This window comes from Oreochromis niloticus, linkage group LG13, assembly GCF_001858045.2.
Source record: "Oreochromis niloticus isolate F11D_XX linkage group LG13, O_niloticus_UMD_NMBU, whole genome shotgun sequence".
NCBI lineage: Eukaryota > Metazoa > Chordata > Actinopteri > Cichliformes > Cichlidae > Oreochromis > Oreochromis niloticus.
In genome coordinates, this window is record NC_031978.2 from 28,147,060 (window position 1) to 28,168,664 (window position 21,605).

Genomic DNA, 21,605 nt, shown 5'->3' on the forward strand with positions numbered 1-21,605 from the left:
CTGTAGTTTTAGAAAATGAGTAAACTTTGATGCGGGGACCTTGATGAGCAGTCCCTTCATGCCAGGGCGAATATCCGGCTGAGTGAAGAGAGGACTGGCGGCTTTCAGCCTCAGCACGCTCTGCAGGACCCGAAGCCACTCCTCGAGCAGGTTAGGAGAGTCCGCCTTCAGGTAGTAAACGCGCTTTCCTGTTACTATCTACACACAAGGATAAATAAAAGCCCAGGTGGGCGTGAAAATGTGAAGGAAAGGATTTAAAAGAAAATAAATTCAAGTCTAGAAATGTTAGATGATTGTGGCTGTTCATCGAAGACCGAATACCTGGAGAACTTGTTTGCCGTCGCCACGGGCGATGCTGCTGGTGGCGCTGATCTTGATCTGACCCTGAGGTTTCCTGATCACATCGCTCTGTGGAAGAATCAGAAATCCTAATCTTGTTCAGAAAAAGTAGATGAAGTGATACTGTCTGGCATAAAAATCTGCCAAATCAAACATGCGGAGCAGCCGAAAGTAGCTTTTGTTGTTGAAACCAACATACCGGTGACTTATAGTAGAGCAGCTCTCCATCTTTGAGGACAAACCAGCGTCTCTTCCAGGTCTTCTTCCAGGTTTTGACCATTTTCAGCAAATAGCCTGACTTCTCCATTGGCTCCTAAAGGTTGTGACACTGTTCAGTTTTATGCAGTAAAACTGAGAACCGCTAATGAAACAGACCTGAGAAATTAACTAAAGGTTGGCTAATGAGCCTTAGGTTCAAAAACATGATGTCATCATGCTGTGTGCAGAAAAAACAAAGTCAATACTCATATAACTTTTGAAGGTAGTAATGTTCAGTCGCATGAATTTCTAATCTTAGAGTTACCTCAAAGACTTCAGTTGTAGTTTTCTTATTAAAATTAGCTTTAATTGATTGACTTAACCAGTCAGCATAGTTTAAAGCATGGAAACTAACAACAAAGTGTTGAGCGTGTCAGAGGTAAAGCGATCTGTCACTAACACTCTTGCCGTTGTCACTGGATGAACAGCAGGTTTTGGGCAGTTTCTGCTCAGGTTCAGAGCACTCCGTGTCAGTGGAGTAAGCATCAGGAGGGATGGCATAGTCACACTCTGATGTCATCGACGCCACGGACACAGCTTGAGGACAGTAAGTTCACACATGAAAAACAGAGAAAGACAGTCTTTGGAGGTGAAGAATGAAACAAAAAGACTTCTTAAATCTCCAGGTCCTGTGATAGCCACACGAGACTAGCTCCAAAAATGAGTCCATCCCCACAGATATCAATCTTAAAATCTGTGTTGTCAAAAAAAAAATCAATTCTCAAATACAAAGAATTATTATTTTTTTTTTTTAGCTATAAGCAGTTAGCCAATAGCTACAAATTTAGCCTGTGGTTCACAAGCTAGTGCTCTATGGGAGGGTTGTGTCAAATTAAACATGCAGAACCATTCACTGTGTCAACGATAGCCACATTAGCCATTTAGTTATAAATAAGTTAGTAGCTAGTAGCTATGGCTAATAATAAAACTATAGCATTAGTGTGCAGCAAATGTTATTAGTCCTGCCTGTCTGTAACATTATAACAGATGGTATCAATTTAACAGGATAACATAATTATCTGGGTTTAAAAACTATTCTGCTTCTCTTAAGGACTGAACCTGGCAAGTGTACTAACAATTCAAAGAATGGCAGCTGACCTTAAGTGGTCAGTTGGACTCATAGCCTGTCTAATTCAAGTATTTTAATTAGTATGGTACTAATATAGATCTGTGTGATGCTCTTACACAGTCTATGGTCACCGGGGATACAAAAAAGTAAAAATGGGGAAGGTCACAATGTAAAACTAGAGGCTATGTCCATCTTTTATATTCAGTGGTTGTTTGTACCTCTCTTGAGAGAGCGTGGGCTGCCTGGGCTGCTGTCTTTTCTGGAGCTGGAGGAGGTGTGGGAGCTGCACAGGGAGCCGTCCTCATCTCCTGAACTAGATGACTCCTCAGAGCTTGATGACTCATCTGAGAAGGGACTGCTGCTCAGCAGAGTAGCTTTCTGCAATTTGAAAATGGCACACACTCAGAGCCATATACTGGATATTAAAATCCACTTTGGTGACACAATTACTGTTAACTATAAAAAAAAGCACTTTCTTTTCAAGTTTACAAGTGATCAAATAGACAGTGAGGGAGTGTACATGGCTGTAAAACTTGCTGTGTACTCTTATACTTACCCCCTTCAGAGTAGTGTAAACTGGTGTAGTCATGTTTTTATAGATGAGTGATGTGTACATTACAAAGGCTGGATAGGAAGACTGAAGGGATGGGTCTAGGACACAAAGTACAGTTTGTTTATTAGAAACCACTACAGCAGACTAAGCTGTCAACGAAGTAGCCAGACACTCTCCTACCTTTGTTAGACAGGCCTGTGCATGAAGTGTCAGACAGTCTGATTCCTGATTTAGCTACAGCATATATACGACTTTCCTGAAAAGAAAATGTGCTATGCCATTAGTCAATTTTAAAAACAAGTCTGCCATTAAGAATAGAATAGAATAGAATAATCCTTTAATTGTCCCACAAGGGGAAATTTGGTTGTAACAGCAGCCAGAAAGACACATATACAAACAGTACACAGAACAGAAACATACACAATTTTTCTTACATATTTACATTAAGGACAATTAAGATAATAACATTCAAAAGCTGATAACTGTATACACTATATTTATTTTTGTATATCATCTCCCTTCAGTATATGAAGGCAGCTCCTGGTTAATAATCTGAGCAAGAGGTCATTTTACCTTTAATCTGACTCTCTCAGCTGTTTAGCCACAATGAGTAGCAAAGTAGCAAATATTTCAACAACCTGCCCATTACTTTAATTTGCATCTTAATTTAATACATATTTATTATCTTTTGTGACTTTAGTGCTTTTAACTGTTATTTTTACTTAAAAATTTCAAATGTTACTACTTTGAGCTTACTACTTTAGCTGATAGCGCATGATTAGCTAATACTTAATAGCCATTTGTTTAGCATGGTTAAAGCTAGCAATTTAGCTAACAATTTTATCAATTCAGTGAGCTAATTTAACTTTTTGTTTATTGTATGTCCAGTAATTTACTAATATTTATTTTGACTGGATATTTTCTTTTACTATTTATTGACTTTAGGCTTCAGTTAATTTTCAGTTTAAACCTGCTTAGCCGCCCCATTGCTAAGACGGCTTTCTAATTCTAATCACAGAAAACTGCTGTTTTCTATTTGAAACCTTTATGTTTATGCACATTTACAGCAGATGGCAGTGTAACCAACAGAATTACAAACATGGAGAAGTTCCTGTACTTAGTCCAACACTTGTAGAAGAAAATATGTTGTTAAAATTGTAATGTTTCACATGAAGGACTCTGTGTTTCACAGTAGTGTAAAATATTGTTTCCTTAATCTAGAAAAACCAAATTCTGTAGAAAAAAATTAATTGCCTAAAACATCAGCAGCTTTCCAATGTATTAAGGATTAATTTCTGTAAGAAACAAATGTGATTTCTTTATCCATACTTAGCTGAACATTGGGAATTTGTTTGGGAATTTGTTTGGGAATACCAAATTTGCAATTTAAAAAAAAAACTTGGTGTGCCTAACATGAACCTTGGGCAGTCTTACCCAGGAGGGGAGCCTGTGTAAAGGTGGAGTAGGAGGTTTGCTGCCAGGTGTGGTGCTATCACAGTCTGGCCTCTCTGAGCCCATCTCTGTCCCAGGTTCAGATGAATTTGGTGCGGATGGCACGGTGGTTGCTGCTTGTGAGCCGGGAAGGATTTCGGGAACTATGGCTTTGCCCGTTTCCATGCCAACCTCCTGCTGTGCGTCAACATCAGTTTCCTGAGGCTGGAGGGGGCGCAGCATGCTGAGTGCATTACGCGTTTGGCCGTGTGCTGCCTCACTGCTGATTGACGGCTGGCTTAGGTGTTTCTTGGCCAGAGACACGTTCATCAACCCAAACCCTGTGGGAGTCCTCAGGCGGGGCTGTTTGGGTGAGGCGGGGTTGTCTTTTGGATCCTGGGGCGGGTTGGGCCGTTTAGGGGTGAGAGCTGGTGTGAGGATGGGGCTGGGAGTGTTAGGTTCACTGGAAGATGATGAGGAGTCAAGTCTCTGTGACTGGAATCGTTTGTTGAGCTCCTCAGAGGTGCAGTCCTCCAACTTAGCCGTGCGTCCCTCCTCCTCTTCATTCTTACACCCTGCTAGTGTTCCATCTGATGACTCCAGCAGGCTAAAGCTGGGGCGCTCTGTACGCTGCATGTCATCGTCAAACAGAGAGCTGCTGTCATCTGAAGCTGTCAGGTAGGTCTCGCTGCTGGGCCGGCTGATCTCCAGACCACACGCTCCGCTTCTGCTCTCACACAATTCTTCCTCCACTGATGCAGCACTGGAGAGCACAGACAATACACGGCGGGACTCGGGTCCACATGCATTGCTAACAGAGCTTTCAGGTGCACCGTCATCCTCTAGCGGAGAACACAGCAGTCCAGTTTGGCTCGGTTTATGGCCTTCACCATCTGTCACTGATGAGGCTGTCTTCTTACTACTCTTATCTGCCAAAGAAAACATAAAAATGTGCAATAATTTCACATCTGGTGGAGCACGAAAGACGAAGCATTTGAGATCTTTCTAGATTACAGTACAAATTTAAATGAACTATATATTTCAAAAAAAGAAAGAAAGTTAAATAATTCAAATTAAATAAGTTAATTGAAGGATTATTAGTTGCCCCCTCTTTACTTTTGATCTAATTTCTCCCCCTCATTTATTTTCTGGTGAATTTGCAAATCTACGCTAGTGCTAACGTCACAAACAGAAATATATCTGACAGCTCGGGTGGAGGCAGCATTCACCATGCAAACCTGACATCTGTGTTCCATCTGACCAGTGCAGTGTGCAAAAGCACAGGAATAATCATTTACTGTCAGATCCTGACTCATCCTTTTCCTGTTTGCCCTGTAATGCTGTGTATTAGTTAAAGTGACTATTATATATCGCAAGACTCAGACACTTCTGATCTTTCGGAGTCTCATTAACTACATTTTGACAGACATTTCAATGTAAAACTCAGAAACACTGCAAGGCGCTTTAAAAAGTATTTTTATTGGCCGGATTTTATATTATGGCTGACTTGCGGGATCTGAAAGTGAATCTAAATACATATTTAATGAGGTCTGCAATAATAAGTGTGTTCACGGGCCAGATTTACTAATGCTCTGCACCACAGCAAAAACCTCTTTTGACTTTGAAAAGCTGCTGTCAGGATTTAATGAAGAGATGTGGCATTAGTTTTGCAGCAGATGTTTTGGTGGTTGGTCTTTTTGTTTATCGATTTGGAGTTTCCCTGTCAGAGCACAAAACTTTGTGAGGAGAGTATTTAAATGAAACACACAGTGTGAGTCAATAAGTTCGGCACGTGTTATTTTTGTTGTGAGACTCATCTTGACTGAAAGTATGATCAAGGAACTGACCTCACATTGTATCCGTTGTTCATTCAGTGGTGCTGGTTTCAGTCATTGTGCAAATGTACTGTTTATAAGGTTGGGGAAACCTGCAGTCTGCTGAGACTGAAGAAGTCGCTATAAAAACGTTACGTCCACATGAACAGAATCAACCTTTTGGCAACAGAACTGAACCGTTTCAGATTTTCAGAGTTCAGTACATGATTAAAACGTCTCTGTGGGTCTTTTATCAGCAGTGCGCACACAGAACATTTTTTTCACATAATGAGAAAAAAACAAAAACCTGCTGTTATGCTGTATTTTTTAGGTTAGTTATTTTTAAACTGCTGATTTGCGCTGGTCTTGGTAAAAGTCTGGTTATTATTGTAATGTCTCCATCTCTTTCTTAAGGGGTGGCTGTAGCTCATGTGGTAGAGCAGGTCATCTACTGATCGGAAGGTTGGTGGTTCGATTCCTGGCTTCCCCTAGTCTGCATACCAAATATCCTTGGGCAAGATACTAACCCCAAATTGCTCTCTGATGCATCCATCGGAGTATGAATGCGTGTGAATGTTACTTAGAAAGCACTTAGAACAATGTGCTTGTGCGAATGTGGTGTGAATGGGTGAATGCACAAGTTGTGTAAAGCGCTTTGAGTGCTCAGATGAGTAGAAAAGCACTATATAAGAACCAGTCCATTTCCATAATGTACTGGCTGTATCTTTGTCTGTAAGTTAGACCATTTTTTGTAGATCACCTGCAGAACTTTCCAACCCCATTTGTGCAAATCTGCAATTGCGGCATCACACAAACTCCCCCCAGTTAGTACATCCTCCCCTATGTGTGAAAGCCTTTCCTGTGGCTTCACTCCAGGTTCCTTTCTGACCCACCTGACACACATCACTGATCACTGAGCAGCAGTATATTAACTCCAGCTCTTCAACCCACTTTTAGCCTCTCTTCAGGCTTTTTTTCTGGACCTTTGTGCCCAGAAACACCATTTCTTAACTGCTTTGTTTTGAATAAAGCTTTCAGCTCTCACTCTTCCTTTAAAACAATACTTGGTTTATGACCAAACACTAGGAAAACCAATTCTTGTTCTCATCAGCCTCTGTTATGCTGTGTGTTTATAGCTAATTAGTGAGTGTTGGCTTTCTAACACACTAAAACCAGTTTGGCAAACAATGTTAATACAATTCCAGCACCACATTAAATAGATCTGCACAATTATGACTGAAGAATCTTAGTATCTCACAATGTAACAATATTGTTTCTTCACATTCTTACTCTAACAATCAGTGATGTTATTATGTTATATAACTATCACACATTATTATTATTATTAAAAGTCTCCAAATAGCCCATAAAATACTCCAGTGGCAAATACTTTCCTTAATACAGCATGACTATGACCTCACTCAGATAGTTACCATCCTGTGTCCAGCTCTGCCCCGGAGTCCCATCTAACCACTCACAGATGCTGTTTTCATTATCCATAGCTGTGTGACTGTGTGGGGACTTACCCGTTTTGTCCCTGGCGTCTGTCTCCCCCTGCGTGCTCAGGGTCTTCTGGGACGGCGCTGGTCCAGTCAGGACCTGCGGGTTCTTCCCTCTCACCTGAAAGCAGCCGAACGTCAGGCTGCTAAGACGCTGGGCTTCACCTGGCCTACACAGGGCTCCAGCTCCACCCTTGCACTTCTGCTCAAAGGCTGCAAAAGCAGCAAACAGTCATGCACATACTGCAGCGTGTGCTTACAATGTATTAGCATTTATAAATCTATTTTTGCTAGTAGCAGGCATTTAGGAGTTTTAACCTGCGTATAACTTGCAGGTTAACATGTTCCAACAAAGTTCCAAAAGCTTATACCTTGTATTTGTTTTTGAAGCTCCAAAATCTGAGCCTCCTGTTGTTTGTTGGTTTCTCTTAATGCTGCATTCTCTACCTCAAACTGAAGCACAAACATGTTCTCACATAAACCGGCAACCTCATTAAATACTTTAACTTATCTTTCAGATTTCCGTCTCTTTCTTATCTGTGTTTTAGGAACCTTTACAGCTGACATACACACAGATTTACCTCTGACAACTTCAGCATCACCCACTCTTTGATCTTAGCTGCCTTCTCTTCCACCGTCTTGGCATCTTGAAGGCGGAGCTGTTTCTGTTGAAAGAAGTAAAAATGAGCCGTCTGTCTCTCTGGGTGAATATATTTTGGAACATGAAGAGCAGATCGAGACGAAGCAAACAGAGAACAGGGCGGGGAAACACAAATGAACAGTAAGAAGGTTAAAGATGGTGTTCATAGAGATACATGTGGTATTAAATAAAAAAAGGGGATTATGAATTACTCCACTGGCATCACATCTGTTGAAATTCTTAGTGCGTGTGCTTTTTTTTACCTGCTCCTCCAGCTGCTGCTCCAGCTGTGCGATTACATCCTCCTTCTCCTGCACTAATGCCTGCAGCTCCTGGCACCGCTGAAACAGACGCACCTCTGAGTCTCCAGACTGACCATCTGCTGCTTTGAGCTTCTCCTCCATCCACTGCATCTGGAATCATCACACATGCACTCACATAATTGCATTCTGATGCGCCGAAAGGAAAGACAAACAGCCGAACTTGTGTTTCTGGTCCTCACCTGCTGCTGAGCTGTGAACGCCCGTTTCTCTGCATCGATCACCTGCGTCTCCAGTTGCTGAATCTGGAAAAGCAAATATTTTATTTCAACTGGACTTTTTTTTCCCTAAAAAATCCTAATATCTTACTAGTCTTGTTGCATCTTCATACAAGGACCACATAAACCATACAATAACCCCGTCCGATCTAAAATTAGTAATCAGTTTCCTTTCAGGGATCCAGACTGCAAATGTTTGCAAATGCATAGAGATGAAATATCCACTCCACTCGAGGCTGAAGCCAAACACAACAGCACCAAATAAAGACAAAGAAAGTCTCGCATGCCTAATGAGAACTCCACTCAAGATAACGCTGCCACGCTAGAAAGGAGCAGATGCGATTCAGCTGGGTTCTGTTATTCGAAGGAATGTTTCTATTCACATAGATTCACATTCATTTGCAGCCATTTTTAACACAAACTACTGAGATTTTAAGCAACCTCCAATGCTAGTTTATTTATCTTCCACATGCTGAAGTTGTGCTTTTGCTTTACAGACAAAATATAAAATAACACTCTATAACATTTGGTAACTGGGAGGCTAGGGATGGCTTCATTTGTTTACAACATTGTTATAAAGTCTTTTCATGGCTGTAGAAGTGCAGCATATAGCGCCTTTAACCATTACATAATGGTGATGAGGTGCCAATGTTACAAGTAGCCCTTTGTGTGCTAAGATCACAGCAGTACATGTGGAAGCTAGCAGGAGTGTGCTAAAACAACAGCAAAAGGTCACACGGATTAAACACACGCACACACACACAGACATGAGATTTAAAAAAATCTGTGGGAATGAGGAGCGAGACAGAGGGATGACTTTATGGACAACATTCCTCTGAAATTCCTCAGCTCAGAGTGGCGGAAGCAGCGTAGGAACCACTGTCTTCTGAGGAAACTCTCTCCAACCTCAGAAGCTTTGAGCTGGAAAATATGCAGGATTGTAGATGGAAACTGTCTGCGCAGCAACCACCATGGCAAAAATATTCCTCGACATGTCCACATATGTACAAAATGCATTTAAAAAAATTAATCAGTAAATAACATGTAGTGTATAGTATATGTACATCACTGGTCCTTTTTATTAATACTAAGAAAGAGAATGGGCTGGCATCACTTTATGTTATATACACACAGCATCCATCTTCTGCTTATCGAATTTAAGGTTGCACAGCAATCAAAGGGCAGGAGGTGGGGCACACCCTGGACAGGCCACCAGTCTGTCACAGGGCTAACACAGAGAGACAACCATTCCCACTCACATTCACACCTACGGGAAATTTATTATCACCAATTAACCTAACCCCACTAACTCCATGTCTTTGGACTGTGGGAGGAAACTAGAGGACCTGGAGAAAACCCACACAGACACAGTGGGAACATGCAAAAAACATTTTTTGTGGGGGAAAGTTGAGGCAATTTTATCTGTTCACAGGTACAATAAACAGGGTTTCTATGTGTACTGAACATCCTTTTATTACTGTGTGGATTGCAATGTAAGTTTTCCTGAAGGAATTTTAGACTTGGATGTCTCCATCAATCGCTTAAAAAATATGTTTTACAATTATTACAGTTTGAGGAAAACATATCAGTTGCTTTTATTTTAATCAAAAATGATTTCTTCCTTCAAAAGGCAAATAAAGTATCATTCTATCTGCAGCCAGGTCACACTCTCATGTGTCACATCACGGTGCCAGCTACGCGCTGTGAATAGCTCCTTGTCTTATGTTACTCCGTAGAAATCGACAAATTAGCACTTAAATTAGTAGCTGCCGTATCCAAACTTGATGGAAACCGCTGTGAAGAGCGACATCTGTATTTAGCCTGGAGACAGGCATGGCTGAGCTCCAGTTTTCCCCTGCTTCTGTTCACTTCTAGAGACCAGAAGAAGTGGACCGAGCTCAGGCCAAGGCCGGGAAGCCACACCCTGCCAGACACCCACACTGTTTCCACCACGCAACGTTTTCTGGACCAAAGTGGAAGCGAGACCTTTTACACAACCGCTGTTCCACCTGACATTTGAACAACATTTCACAGAAGCGGATTCTAGGAAGAAGAATTTATAGGATTATGTCACTGCGTGTCCACATCTGGAAAAAGGCTGTGGGTGTATTCAACTCAGTATTTGGACAGTTGAGGTAGAGCTTTTGCACATCTGGTTTTTGAAGATACTTTTGTCCTGATAAAACTGACAAACTGTGACGAATCCAACAATAACACAGATGCAGCAAACTTTTCTTCACCTACTGCTGCAGTCCCTGTGAACCCCAGAAGCATTACTGTTAAAGATTACTTACTTACAGGAAAAAGCACATTGTGATGAAGAGCAGACATGAATGAAGGTCAATGCATATCACACACAAATACACAGTCTTTCTCTTCCCTATATAGATCCTCCACTGTACCACAAACGAACAACCACATGTGCCTCTCTCAATGACAGATATAGCATCTGGCAGAACACGCCATGCTAATTACAGGCCATGTATACTGTAGGCTACAGCTGGAGTCGACACGCACACAGACTTTTACGCACACACCAGACATAACAGTGTATAAAAAGGCTTAAACACATTAACTGCTGCATATCAGAGCATGCGAGTAAGTGTGTGTTTGCTTCATGATGTTATATATAGGATGAACCCAACCTGGGCGTGTGTGTGTCACATCCTGTACAGCTCACTTAGGACGGGATAAGAGTAACGCCTTGCTACTCTCTTTGTGTTCATGCACAATACGAGCACTGCTATTGCCGCTTCGTCGCGTAAGGCCTGACGCTCACGTACACGTGATCTCTGTGCTTTCCCTCAGCCTCCACAGAGCTCTATCACCTCTGCAGTCGACTCCCCGTCCACATCCAAAATCTGAAATCCAGTTCAACTTCCATTCCTGGAATTCCACAACTGACGCCCTGTGGCCAACCTCCCCCTGAACTCGCTCCATCCATCCATCCCTCCCCCACCACTCCATCCGCAGGCCAGACAGCCAGCTCACAAAGCCTCTTTCTGTAGGCTGCGACCCACAGTGCTTACCTTACAGTTAAAACGGGTTTAACACCACAGATGTACACTCAGTATGGTAACTTGCAGCGGGGGCTAACGCTGACAAAGACTTTATTGACACATTAAGTACAAGTAACTAAGTAAGGACATATATTTTACATTTCATAGGGGATCTAATACGTTCATTTCACGACATTCAGTTCAGAATAATCTTAATTATTATTTGAATGGTTCTGGCAGTTCACACAAAGTCTGAAATCAGCTGTTTTAGCTTCTGCTTCACTTCAAGCCATTTTCTTCTGATCAGGCGGGTGGGGCTTCTGTGCTCCCAGTCAGAGCTGTGTGTGTGTGAGATGGCCATGTTAGTTCTTTAGCTCTCTGTGACCTCAAACAGACCGAAGAGCAGGAAAAGCCTCTGAAACAGAGCTATTAGAGCAGTATGCAGCTTTTGGCCCACAGGAATTACTTGTACAAAGTTTGACCTCATTATATGAAACTTTGACCACATTTACTATGAGGATCCACCACTGTAACAATAGATATATGATTTTAAAAAAATATAGCAGTGCCAGTTGGGCTTCCCTTACAATCTAAGCAATAAACTCTCTAGTTTCTTTGGCACACTCTGGGGCAGGCACATACCATAGCTGTCCAAAAAACAGAACCCCAGCACGTGCAAAGTGGAGATGGACACGCATGAGGAAAAGCAACATCTGTTTGAAAATGTTAAGGTTAGCCGTAGGCATCTATGTGCCTGTGACTGGGCAGCCAGAGACCAAAATTGCAAGCGGATGTTTATGTGTAGCAAAGAAAGAGCAGAAAGCTTTGTGCGTAAAACTGAGACACTTTCTCTCATATCACGTCACTGATTTGTTTATCAAATCTGCATTTTGAAGCATTAAAATGAGCATTTTTGGCTCCACAACAATATTTTCTTTTTAATAAAGTTACCGGATAACATTTGCGAGGGTCGATAATATTCGCCCACTCAAAAACGGACCTTTTTATAGAGCCATAGCAGAAACCACTGCTGTGCAATGATGTGCTTTCAGCTTTCAGCGTGTCTGGAAATGGAAATCTTGTCAAGGTCGAAGAAATCATTCAGCAAAAAGGATATTTTTGAATATTTTGAAATGAAACCTCAAGCAGTCAGCAAAACACTGAGTTCTCACTTTGTCTGCAAATACAACAACGACCCAAAATATACGTTGTTGGACAAGAACTACATCCAAAAGACCAAAGTGAACACTGAATATTCTTGGAGCTTGAGAGATTCAAGCTGTTTAACAGCAGCTGGGAAATACTCAGCTGTACCTTTTAATAAGTGTCAACTAACAGACAGATTAAAATGTCAAACACCAAAATCTAAACATAACATCTTGGAGGGGATGTGCTTAGGGTGACCAGATATCCCATGTGGGACTGCCTACAGATGCACAAATACTAACAGAAAGAATAGCATCTGAAATAACAAACAATGGTCTCAACCGTAATTAAACGAGAAGAAGGGAATCCACAAAGACAATCACAGAAGGCCACGAAAACAATGGTTTGGGGGATAACACATTTATCTGACTATCCAAGCCTGGATAAATGGGAGGACTGTGTCAGGAAGGGGATCTCGCAGGAAACCTGTGCCAAATCAAAATATGGATCCACATAATTCGGCAACATGGTTTGTGTGTGTTTATATACAGGGGTGCACATAAGTGATCCGCAGGTGCGCATTTGTTGTCAAAATAAAAGACGCGCACTAGATAAGAAGTTGCAACGCGCGTTTGCGTACATATAAAAGGCGCTGTTTTTGTCCGCTAGAGTGGGATTACCACGGCATATTCTGCACCACATCTCTGTGCATTCATCATCTGTTTGAAGCCAGCTCACCTCCTGCAACCACTTTTCCAAGAATACGCGTTTCTTTTGCGGTTCGGACTCCTTCTGACATTTCTTTGGAGGTGGAGGAACACCAAAGTAATTGCTTAAAGGAGCTTCTTCGACATCTTTAAGAGTCCTAAACAAATGTCTGTCCTCCTCCAGAAAATCTTATGTACGCAAACGCGTGTTGCAACTTCTTATCTGGTGCGCGTCTTTTATTTTGACAGCGAATGCGCACCTGCGGACCACTTACGTGCACCTCTGCTTATGTATTATCTTTGATATCCCAACACGTCTGACGCAAACATACTCTTTGTTACTCTGGATCTAGCCGTGCTTACAGCACCACACAAATAACTTGTCAGATAATTTAATTAAAACGCTCCAAACAGCCAACAGGCCCATTTTCCAGGTCTGAATTGGTGAAAGTATCTGTGCTGGGGCATGTGCCAGTCAAGTGGCCACGCCCCCCCTAACTTTGACCACTAATTTCACCTCCTGTGTGTTTTGATTTTATCTCTAGTTCATTTTAACATTTAGCATCCTGTCCTTTTATTTTCCTAAATTTTATAGGGAGTTTGAGAATCTCTCCTGAGACAGACACACATGCACACGGACAGAAGAGAAGAAGTGAATGAATGCATTAGTTTAAAAAAAGGAGGGGAGAAGGCTGATACATAGAAAATGTAACACACATGGTCGCTTTGTCTTCATAAGGAGATGTGTAGCCTACTGTTTCAGCTGAGAGACCCCACTGGCCAAAACTAACATGCCTCCCAAATCCAAATATCTGTACCCACACACACACACACACACACACACGCACACACGCGCACACACACACACGCACACACGCACACACACAACATCAGTTTTCACTTTTGTGCAAAGTCTCAGTGAAAACAGTTTAGACGTGAATTTAACTTGACCTGCATGCACACAGGTTCACCCACAGAATAACTGAACATTTCAGCTTCAGACTCACTTCCTGTGTGACACACACACACACACACACTATTTACTAAACTGGGTATTTCCTCCCCTGGGCAGTTCAATCCTTAGACAAGGCTTCATGTTTTTTCTTTCTTTCTTTTTCTTCCTCCCCCGTTTTCCCTCTCAGTCACCTCATACAGGCTTTCTAGGATTTCAGTAATTTGCCAAGTCTACCCAGACTGCTGTCAATTCATTTTATGTTCCAGTTTTGTGGAACAGCAAATTCAAAACCTTTGTTATCTTCTTTCAAGGTAATTCTGCAAAAAAGGGGGGAAAAAACCTATAATAAGAAACACAAACTGCAACATATTGCTGGTTGATCAATAATAAAAACTATAACAAAAAAGGAAAAATAAATATAAAAATAAAAAAAGGACATATATTGTACCCACTGCAGATGTAATTATCCATGGCTCCTTAGTTTTCCTCTTCCTTTGTGTTTCTGAATCCCTTTCCTATTACTCCTGCATTCCTCTCCCAAAAATGGTCAGTCTGACCCCTTAACCCTTTCTCTACAAATTTTCATTCTGTTTGCGTGTTCATATGGACGGCCTGTCGTATTACGCTGACCCGGAGCCCTCCAGCACAGCGTCTGCTCTGACTCAAGCCTGAATGTTCTGCAGCTGGATCTGCGTGAACATTTCGATACAGTAATAAACACGAGCCACTGACCCCGCTGTTGTCTCATCTCCATGTGTTTCCTGTTTTATTTTGAAGGTTGCTCTGAATGTGGTGTTTTGGGCTTGTAGTTTCCTCCACTGCCATTTTTCCCGTCTTTGTTAGCGTTAATTCAGCTGTAGATTTTTGTCCGTTTCTCTTTTCTAAAGTTCAGCGACAAAGTTAAACTTTGGTTCAGTTACTGGGGTAACAAACTGTTTCTCTCTGACTCCTCCCATCCTGCTGCTGTTGCAGCGGCTGACTGACACTCGGTTTTATCTCATTGTCCATAAAGTATCAAAGCACATTCATTTGCAAAAGTTTACTTTTGTACAAACACTGAAATCCCAGTTAAGCAGGAGTTCTTTTTGTACCTTGCATTTTTAGCAGGCTGCAGACAGTTTAACTGTATTCTGACTGCACTTCATATGAAAAAGTGTCCACACATTGAAACATGGCTATTAAATGATGACAACCAGAGCTTCTAACGTATATTTCAGGTCCATAAGGAAACTGTATCTGAGCTGTTTCTCCATTTTTTTATTCTCAGTTTCTGTCAAATATAAAATTAGGATTCTGGCTTCGATTCCCACTGAAGTTGGATAAATGGTGATTACAGACAATATAAAAGGGTCTTACTGATGACAGAGAGGTCCAGTTTAATTAAATCATAACATAAGATAAATATCACAGTCCACATGGACATCCACTGATGTTGGTCGACTGGATTAAAATGGAGACTCCCCTCTTTATTTATCCATTGCCAGAGTGAATCACACACACTCAGCTCATACTCATACTGACTGAACTAACTCAGCTCAGAGTTTGTTGAACCTTCTTTTAGGAACAGCACTTTCTTGATCTTACAGTATTACCAGCATTTTAGCTCTTTCAGGGTTATATGCCACAAACTGCGATCTGCCTTTATGCACATGCTGCAGTGCCATCAATACATCAGAAACAGTAAACAGTTTTTAGCACCAGTTATTTGGGAATCTGAAATGTACAATGAATCACTGCTCCTAATTAATTCTTTTAAACCCACTCCTCACTGGTTTATGAGTCTACCTCTGTGAAGCGATATTAGGGGGATTTTGCAGTGACGTACATCCGCCCCCACGCGGCTTTAAAAACAACAAGCTCGGGCTGAGGCGGTGGGAGCCACAGCAGAGAAAAACACACCAGCAGGGGTCTGGATGTTAACGTGATGAGCTCAGAGCATTACGAGGTCAGTGAAAACATGTTGACCCGTCATTATACAACAAAGCCACATGAGCAAAGTCAGAACATATTACTTCAGACCGCGTACACAGTATTTGGACTGTGCTTAAACTTTTTATCAAATAAAATAATTGCTTAAAGGATCTGAATGAGACCGGGAATTATAAAGGATGTGGATGATTCAGAATTGTGTTTGTATGTTCACATTAAACTTACTTGGCTTTACTGGAGTACTGACATATGCTTTTGTTTTTGTTTTTTCTCAATATCATTGTTTGTGTTGGTGTTTTTAGAAATGCTGCTGAACTCTGACTGAACTCTGGATCCTGATGACATCAGTCATCTTTGGTATGCAGTCAGGACTTAAGGATTACTGCTATTCTTCATCAGAATTAGAGCAGTCATACTGACCAAATATTACAGGGTGCTGAGCAACAGTTTAATGCAGGATAAAGGCTTTGTTGATGTCTACCAAGATTACACACTACAGCTGCCTCTGTCGTCCCCATCAAGACCAAGACCAAGTCCGCTTCTGGTCTCAGAACTGGCTTCCTAACAGAACTGAGGTTTAAGGGGACGAGACAACTAGAGTAGCTTTACATGATTCAAACATGAGCACATGCTGTACGACCAAAAACATGACAAAAAATAAGAAAAAGATGAACAAATCCCCTGTAAAATTCCTCCGTGTGGCTACGTAGCAAAAAAATAAGTCAGTGGAAGCTTCCGATTGATTAAACTGATCCATGAGGTAACTTAAAAAACCCCATTTTGACCCCTCTTTGACAAACGGCCGGCCTGTCTGTGGGTAGGCTCCAGCCTTCCTGTGACCCTCAGTTAGATAAGCAGTTAATAAAACTGAGTGATGGATGATTTTTAACTTTACTACAATTTCCTCAATTTTTCAAAATTTCTATCAGGCCGATTCATCTCCCTGATCTCACCTTATATTTTGTTTTTACACGGCACGTAACCTCCAAAGAGCAAAGCTAGGACTGAGTAAACACACCAAAGAAGAAAAACACAGTGTGTGTTATGGTGTGTTTAACAGTGTGTTTTCTACTGCTGAGTGGAAAAAGGCCGTAAACCTGTCAAACAGGATGGATAGAGCCAAAAATACACGGCAGAGACTTTCACATGTGCTACGTGGGCTGCAAAAACCCACCGAAGCCAATCTCTCTTCCAAGTCTCTCCGGGAGTTTGTTTTGCTGTCCAGCTGAGCTTACTTTGAGTCTGTAATTGACTGGAGCTGGGTCAATCCCATCATGCACTTCGTAGCGCAGCCCTGTGGTCAGACTGCTGTTTACATTAGAGCTCTAATCAGCATCCCTGGAGAGCCGCTTCAGATCTAGGCCACTGAGCAGTTTGGGCCGGCCCAGTGTTGGCCAGCTGGGAGGGACGGCCCATTCTGTGCCCACCAGACACACCACCACTCTGTTTGAGAATGCGCATCATCTTCCCATACATGCGAGGACCTTCTTCCTCTTCCCAGAGATCATTTGTTAAATAGTGTGTCTAAGCTTTTGTGAGCAGCACCACTTCCTTCATCTGCTGCCCTTGAACATAAGTTTGTTTGCATAATCTCTGATTCTGAAAGAACTGGTTTTGGTGGATAATCGGGACTGAGTCGTAAATAACTGGACAAGAATACTGCAGTATATTTCTAACTAACTAGTTCAAGTTTAAGTTCAAGTTTAAATTTATTTATATAGCACTTTTTTTTTAAAAACATCAAGTGTTGACCAAAGTACTGTACAATAAAATGGACAAAGCAGAAGACATAAAAGAAAAACAGAATAGTGTTTTAGAAGAGAATAAAATCATAGAAAGAATAATGGTAACAAACTAATGATGAATCAAAAGCCAGAGAATAAAAATGGGTCTTTACACGGATTTTAAAAGTATCCAGTGTTGGGGAGGACCTGATATGCAAAGGCAATGTATTCCACAGTTTGGGGGCAGTCACGGCAAATGTCTGGTCTCCTCTGTGCTTTAGTCTGAACCTAGGGACAACCAAAAGCATTCGGACTGCAGACCTCAAGGATCTTGGGGGAGAATACCAGGTTAGGAGATCAGCAAGATATGTAGGGGCTATTCCACGTCTTAAAAACAAGTGTTAAGATCTTAAAATCAATTCAAAAGCTCTCTGGCAGCCAGTGTAGTGATGCAAGTATAGGAGATATATGATCTCGCTTGCGTGTGCCAGTTAGGAGCCGTGCAGCGTTTTGGACTAGCTGCAGTCGGCCAATTGATGACGAGGTAACACCAGAGCAGAGGCTATTACAGAAGTCGAAGCGAGATGAGATGAGGCAGCTCTTTCTCTTTCTCCTGACAATACTTTCCTTAAAGATGTAACACATTTCGGGGTCAACTTAAAAAAGGCAGCGATGTAACGTAAAAGTGAGGTCAGGAGTCAAATGTGACAGGATAGTTGGAAGCAAACTACAATGTGATATTTAGAATCCCCACATACCTGTATCATTCCCTAAATGTTGTTAATAATAAACAATGGCAGCAAGAAACATGCTTTTATTATCACTCTGACCTTCAGATTGGTCTTGAAGGAGAGGTCAGAGGTCCTTGGCCGAGGTAAAAAAGTGTTGAGCGTAATACTACAGGATAAACAAGCCACCCATGGGAAAAGGATAATCATTGGATCCAGTGTTTTATTAGTAATGTGTATTTTAATTCAGCATTATCTTCAAACAAATTCCAGTTAGGTTAGGCGACTGGTTACTGGCTGTAGCCGAGTCAACTGACGGTTGCTTTCTTCGTCCCTTTTCTTCCTCTTTATTTTGGTACTGTATTGGTCTGCCTGCTGGACAATTCAACACTGTAAAAAATTTAATCTGTCATAATACAGTCTGTGATCATATTTGGAGTACTCATTCACTGACGAGCACATCCTTCAGCTTTAAAACCAAATGAATCCCAGTTAAGGGAGTTTTCTCTGAAAATGTCATTCGCGTGGCCAGTCTCTGCTTGTTGGACTGATGATGGCCAGCTGGGATATTTTACCATATCATTTCCATATGACAGAATTTTCAGCATTGCCATAATTCGGTATTGCCGTCACGTCTGTTCTGCTCTTTCAGATATAACAAACAGTATCTGCCTGTCGATCATCAGCATAGCTTTTCTTGCAAAATAGCTTTGTACCTGTTTGACCGGGTTTATCTCGCACAGATGAATGTACTCAAGCCAACCTTGTCTGCTGTGAGCTCTCGGATCTTGATGATCTGCACTCTGAACTTCATGAGCAGTGCTTCCAGGACCACACACTTCTCCTTCCAGTCCTCTTGGCTCATCGCCTCCTCCCCCTCCGCCATATCCCTCTGAAAAATACCCTAAGCAGCGAGACACAGAGGGTATATACAGTACATTATGTGTAGCAAAACATTTTTGTGCAGACATTTAACATTTTCACATTATCTCCATAAGAGCAGATGAAGAAACACAGGCGTGAAAAAAATGGTCCGGAGGCTTGTTGTTGACCAGATGTGTTGGCACCAGCCAGGCAGCACCTGAAATATTCCAGGGTGTAACCCAGCTGGACCAGTGTGGGCAGTGGGCGTATCACTCACAAACAGGAAAACAGCTCTATTAGTCCAAAACACCTCGACACCCTCTCCAAAAGAGAGTTGTATCACATTTTCCACGACTAATGTAGGAAAACAGGCAGCAGAGAGAGAGAGAGCGTCTGTGATGTTGGATAGAAAGCCTGGGTTTCTCTCTTCCTAGTAATAACCTCTCATTACCAGCCTGGCCTCCTCACAAAGAGACTGCAAACATGTGTGGAGGAACGCCATAAAGTAGTTTCCACAGGCTTATTTCTGCTGCCTGTTTGCTGTGGTAAACACTGACGAGGGGAAAGGAATAAACCAAGTCTCACCCCACAAAACAAAACAGCACGAGGGACTGAGGGGACGGAGTTTAATATGACAAAGTTGTTGTTATAAACATTAAGAAACGCTTTGTATTCTAAATTTACGTTTCACATATCACACATTTAACCGCTAGTATCTCATTAAATATGCTGGAATTTGACACTTGGTGTTTTTATAGCAGTTGTAATATTCAAAATGTTTATGTTTAGCTACAACACCACCCTTCAGCTGGTTACATTTTAAAGGTAAATGAACAACATCTTATTAGAATATTAGTCATTTTTTGATATTGGAGCACACACATTCTTAAAGAAAACATGTGGTCATTTGACCTCTAAAGCCCGGCCCCCATTGTTTTCTTTTGCAATCTTTCTCTCAGACTTCCTGTTGGTCAAAGTCAGAATCAGCACACACAGACACAATCGGGACTCTTTTGAAAGCTCATCTGGATGTGGTCTGCTGATGAAGTTATTCTGGTTTTATAAATAAAGGTTTAAAGGAAGTCAAATTGACTCTGATCGAATAAAATCTCTTGACTGTTTAGAAAACGTATCAGCTGAGCGCAACACGTTCCAGTGGTATATACACTGATACGTCACCTACATCTACATCTTGCTTGTTGGCTTGGACCACCTGTTCCCATCAGAACCGCCTTTTTCTTTATTTCATAGATTCTACAAAGTGTTTGAATCAATCCCCAGCATTACACAGCTGTTGCAGATTTGTTGGTTGCACATCTATGATGTCATCCTCCTGTTCGTTCCACCGCTTCCTAAAGGTGCTCTTGACTGTGGACACTATTTCAGTGCAGTGAACTACCTCACTTCTCAGTTCGAGATGATTTGAGATTCGTGACACTGGTGCGTTATCCTGCTGGACGTAGCCATCAGGAGATATGCACACTGTGGTCAGCAATAATATTATATACCATTTAAAATATACTCAATCAGTACAAAGGGGCCAAAGTGAGGCATGAAAATGTCCTCCACACCAATACACCACCAGCACCAGCCTGAACAGTCGCTACAAGGCAGGATGGATCCATGTTTTCACACTATTTATAACAAATTCTAACCCTGCTGCAGTGGAAATTGAAACAAATCAGACCAGACAATGTCTTGATGCATGCTCAATAATCAGGTAAAGAAATCCCCAAACGTTTCAGACCAGACAAAGGTTGTTTTTTTTTTTTTCTATTTTTCAGTTCTGGTGATGCAGTTTCATTACAGCCTCTGTTTCCTGTCTGATAAGCTGATACGAGTGGCACCCAGTGTGGTCTTCCACTGCTGTAACATTCAAGGCTGGATGTGCTGTGGATTCGGAGATGCTCTTCTGCATACCCTGGTTGTAACGAGCTGTTATTAGAGTTACTGTTGCCCTAATATCAGCACAGAGCAGTCTGGTCTTCTCCTCTGACCTGACATCCAACTTGCCTCATTTGAATCAACATTGAACTTCAGCAGGCTATCTTGACCATGTCTACGTGCCTAAATATACAGATCTGCTGCCATTTGATTGGCTGATTAGATATCAAACAGGTGTACCTAACAAAGTCACCGGTGAATATATGTCATGCTAATTTAAAGCAGAGCTGCAGACAGTTACATTATTCAAATAGAGTTCAAATACATCCAATATTATCACTAACACTAACCTATTTGAATATTGAGGTTTTTTCCTCTTATTAAAAACCAAATCCAAATATATGACCATGTTTAATTATTATCATCACTCGTATCTGACTAACCAAACTGATCCTTTTAACCCATCCCTTAGATGTCAACATCATGTGCTGGTTTGTTGCACCTCACACATTTCACTACAGCTGTCTG

At 41.6% G+C, this 21,605-nt stretch overlaps 1 protein-coding gene across 4 annotated transcripts in view; it reads right to left on the reverse strand.

The window, feature by feature from the left end:
• plekhh2 (pleckstrin homology domain containing, family H (with MyTH4 domain) member 2) overlaps window positions 1-21,605 on the reverse strand; it is a 34,620-nt gene that overhangs the window by 11,967 nt on the left and 1,048 nt on the right. Inside the window, exons 2-15 of one of the 4 annotated variants that reach the window (XM_019366820.2) lie at window positions 19,093-19,233; window positions 8,106-8,168; window positions 7,867-8,010; window positions 7,545-7,628; window positions 7,335-7,416; window positions 6,991-7,176; window positions 3,654-4,579; window positions 2,400-2,475; window positions 2,223-2,317; window positions 1,885-2,044; window positions 998-1,134; window positions 539-652; window positions 322-408; window positions 40-198 (exon numbers count right to left, since the gene is read on the reverse strand). In XM_019366820.2, coding sequence (XP_019222365.1) covers window positions 40-198; window positions 322-408; window positions 539-652; window positions 998-1,134; window positions 1,885-2,044; window positions 2,223-2,317; window positions 2,400-2,475; window positions 3,654-4,579; window positions 6,991-7,176; window positions 7,335-7,416; window positions 7,545-7,628; window positions 7,867-8,010; window positions 8,106-8,168; window positions 19,093-19,215 — 2,436 coding nt within the window. In that variant the 5' untranslated portion in view covers window positions 19,216-19,233. Of the gene's footprint in view, window positions 1-39; window positions 199-321; window positions 409-538; window positions 653-997; window positions 1,135-1,884; window positions 2,045-2,222; window positions 2,318-2,399; window positions 2,476-3,653; window positions 4,580-6,990; window positions 7,177-7,334; window positions 7,417-7,544; window positions 7,629-7,866; window positions 8,017-8,105; window positions 8,169-14,396; window positions 14,606-19,092; window positions 19,234-21,605 lie in introns of those variants that run through there. The other 3 variants (XM_003452313.5, XM_025897550.1, XM_025897551.1) reach the window with 3 other exon arrangements.